We start from the raw sequence: 4042 nt of genomic DNA on the forward strand, positions 1-4042 counted from the left end.
GTTCAGTAGAAGACAGAAAGTCATACCAGTTTATAATAATGTGAAGGTTTCATTTTTTAAACAATCCCTTTAATGACCTCCATTCTGGTATGGAACACCTCTTTTCACCATCCAGTCAATTTCCAATGCTTACCCCCCTACTTTTTTTTTTCTTGTTACGTTTCCTTATTTAGAAGTAAGTTACACGAAATTCAAATGGCTTGTAAATGCAGTTTCTTCTCGACTTTAAGTATAAAAAAATGGAAAACTGAGGTTTTAAGAAAATCAGAGAACAAAATGAAATAACACTAAAACTGTTGAATACATTACTCTGAAATGTTAAAAAAATATAAGACATTTACAAATATCGGTTTATAAGGCTGTCTACAAAGGTACATTCAAAATAAAGCATCTACATCTCTACAAAATATACTAAATAATCAGAATTGTACTCTCATATGCAGACCTATAAAGAAAATATCAAATGATCTGCAGTGCAGATAACAGTAACATTTCACACTCAATCGCACACACCAAAACAGAAGAAGTGTCTGCGCGAGCGCCACAGCTCGACACGCGTGAAAATCTGCATTAGCATTTTAAAGAGCTTGATTTAATCCCATTAAATCCAGTTAGATTTCATTTCGCACCTTCAATAAAATATCGCCGCCTGCCACAGCGCTGCCTAATGAGGCTTAACAGCCTTTTCATTAAGCAAAGTTATTAAAGGTCTAAACATCAGCGCTCCATCAAACGCAACACTGGAGGCCATAAAGAGAAACATTAGGGTATGATTTCACACCGTAAGGGTTCAAAGCCGCGTGATGGCGTTTACATAAAGGACTCTTTTGTTCCCATATGTTATACCGTCTGTAGCGTTTAAAACCAAACGGACCGCCCCATGCATTACATTTAACTTCGTTTCGGTGAATCTAATTAAAAATGAAAATGATTTAAGGAACATTTAATATTCCACAATTGGAAAAAGTAAATCATTGGTTTTGGTCAATTAAGCAAGTGTAGTTAGAGGTTGATCACGCTCTGGATCTTTCATGATGGACGTTAGAGCCTCCAGAGCTTCGACGGTCACAACTAGATGGCCAATAACTTCACTGCTGTCCTGAACATCCACAACTACAGTGAGGGACAGAAAAAAAACACAGAAAGTTTTTACAGTCAGCAGATGGCACTTTCCATGAATAGGGTACAGATTGTTCTTTCATTATATAAAAATGCACGAATATCATGTTCTTTAGAGAAAGAACTATTACATATGTTAGATAAATATATGTTTAAGAATATGTTATTGACTATATGCAAAAATGAATAACACACAGTAATAATTTTGATAATCTGTTTAATCGATATTCAATTAAATTTAGAAAAACATATATATATTAGTTTGACCAAAATGTAGGTGTTTGCAAAAATGTGTATGCCACCCTGTTATTAAATTAATCAAAATAAAATCATGTAATGTATATTTTGACCTTCTATGGTGGACAAACAACATTTTCAGAGGTTAAACATCTCTTTTCACTGATACTTTGTTGAAAACAGAGTGTTCCAGGTCCTGTTTAACATCCTATTTGTTGAAATGACCAAGTATTTCAAGATTTGAGATAACATAAATAAGCACCACTGTAATATTCAAACTAAACTGAAACTTTTGTTGTGACTGGAATTTTGTCATGCCATGTAAACACACACTTACTGTTGAGGCTGACGTCCTTCATGTCTCGGTGTTTCTCCATTATATCGAGAATACGCAGATAGGCCACACCCACATCCTCACACTCCTCGTCCTGCTCCTCCTCTTCAGGAGGGTCACTCACCATCGTGAACTTTATGCTGTCACAGCCAATGAAAGAGTCAGCTGCTTACTTGAGCTGGACAGCCCAGTGTAGTATATGCTACAACTATATACTTTACATGACAAATTAATGAGCAACAGAGAAACTGATTATAGATCAGAAAGAGTCTCACTGCTCTAGTTGTCTGTTCCGGCCCTCCAGCACTGCCCTCAGAGTTTGCCGTCTGGACTGGTTACTCTCCTTATCCACATGGATCACTGTCAGAACATTGTATGTTGTTTAGGTCTCTTTCTTTATTTTGATGAATTACTAATAAAGATTATGTTTATTTGGCATTATTTAGTCAAATAATACAGCGACAAGAACCGATTATGTGGCCAAGCAAGGTATAAAACAGTATAAAATTCAAAATGGTGGGCAGTAAACGTGGCTGATAAATGTGCTTTGGATTACCCCAGTGTTTCTCAACCCTGTTCCTGCAGCCCTGTCTCCCTTATCTGACCCATCTATTTCTCTACGTCTCTACTAATGATCTGGTGAGTTGATTCAGATGCATTTGATTAGGAAGCGTTAAAAACGTTTAGTGTTGAGGTGCCTCCAAGAACAGGGTTGGAAAACACTGGATTACCCAAGTAATCTAAATGGAGCAGAGTCATGACTTTAGATTAGGGGTCTCCAACCCTGCTCCTGGAGACTCCAATCCCAATCAAACACACCTGAACCAGCTAATCAAGGTGTTCAGGGCAACTTGATAATTTCAGGCAAGTGTGTTGGAGCAGACTTGGAACTGAAGTCTGCAGGACGGTGGCTAGATTGGAGATCTCTGCTTTAGATCAAGTTATCCAAGTTATCTAGTTGGGCAGAAGCTGAAACCACTAAGTTTATTGAGGTTGGCATTAAACCCGAGGAAAATCCTGCTCCTGGAGGGCCAACATCCTGCTGTTGGAAGCTTCTAGAAGACCTTGATTAGCTGGTTCAGGAGTGTTTGGGATAGGAGCTAAACTCTGCAAGACAGTGACTCTCCAGGAGCAGGACTGGACACCCCTGTTGTAGACCAGTGGTTCCCAATCCTGGTCCTGGAGAACCCCCAACATGGCACATTTTACATCTCCCTAATCAAACACTGATTCAACTCATCAGCTCATTAGAAAAGACTCCAAGACTTCAAATATGTGTATCAGATAACAGAGACATCCAGGTTCTCCAAGACCAGGAACCACTGTTGTAGAGAAAAGTGTAACTTTGAGTCTATGATGACTCTAGAAGGTTTGAGGTGTAGACCCCAAAATTGGCCAGAAGAAAATTCAGAGTCTTCCTAATCAATGCAACAATTCTCACAACTTTCTACCATAAGGCTCAATACGCTGCCATATATACTATACTAGAAAAAGTAGAACAATTGCAATGGTTGGTATTGCATGCAAATTAGTATGAATGTTGTTGTTCACCATTGCTGAAGTTGTAGGAGACGCTGTGTCCAGGCAGAGGTTTCTTTAGGGACAGTGGGGTCTCGACTGATGGCAGGCCCAGGAAAGAGTACTCCACAAACAGTCGGACAATTGCACTGTCTTCCGCCACTCTTGAGCCTGGCTTCAGACTCATAGAAACGATCTCCACACGAATGCACTCGGACGGCTGGTGAAGCAAAGCGTCACATGACCTTATCACAACTGACATACAACCTCACACCAGCTGACATGGTGAGACTCGCTGTGAATCTTCAGGGACTCCAATCACTCTCTACATCTGACAGAACACTGCAAAGAATAGTCCACCATTTGAAATGATGGACACCGGAAAACCTATATCTCTTTCCTGATGAAGACATGTAACCTACAGGGCATAGCTCTCTGATAATGATGGGGGTTGGAGATGCTTTGTCTATCCGTGTATCATTTAATTCAATCTGTCAAACATGCTGTCCACATTGCTGGAGTGTTCAGGCCATTAAAGGGTTAGTTCACCCAAAAATTAAAATTAGGCTCTGTTTTACTCACCCCAGAGCCATCCTAGGTGTATATGACTTTCTTCTTTCAGACGAATCCAGTCGGAGTTATATAAAAAATTGTCTTTGATCTTTCAAGCTGTTTAATGCCACTCAATGGGTGTTGCATGCATCAGTCCAAAAGAAGTTAAATAAAAAGCGCCCATCCATAAAAAAAAAGCATCTCACATGGCTCCGGGGGGTGAACAAAGGCCTCCTGTAGCGAATCAATGCGTTTTTGTAAGAACAATATCCATATTCAAAA

At 39.5% G+C, this 4042-nt stretch overlaps 1 protein-coding gene across 1 annotated transcript in view; it reads right to left on the reverse strand.

Annotated features, from left to right (window-relative positions):
- Positions 1–354: 354 nt before the first annotated feature.
- Positions 355–4042, reverse strand: part of rpgrip1l (RPGRIP1 like) — a 25048-nt gene continuing 21360 nt past the window's right edge. The window contains exons 24-27 of the mRNA XM_016532710.1: positions 3242–3428; positions 1966–2050; positions 1694–1830; positions 355–1113 (exon numbers count right to left, since the gene is read on the reverse strand). Coding sequence (XP_016388196.1) covers positions 989–1113; positions 1694–1830; positions 1966–2050; positions 3242–3428 — 534 coding nt within the window. The 3' untranslated portion in view covers positions 355–988. The remainder of the gene's footprint in view (positions 1114–1693; positions 1831–1965; positions 2051–3241; positions 3429–4042) is intronic.

Source organism: Sinocyclocheilus rhinocerous, unplaced genomic scaffold (genome assembly GCF_001515625.1).
Source record: "Sinocyclocheilus rhinocerous isolate Xijiao unplaced genomic scaffold, SAMN03320098_v1.1 scaffold63, whole genome shotgun sequence".
NCBI lineage: Eukaryota > Metazoa > Chordata > Actinopteri > Cypriniformes > Cyprinidae > Sinocyclocheilus > Sinocyclocheilus rhinocerous.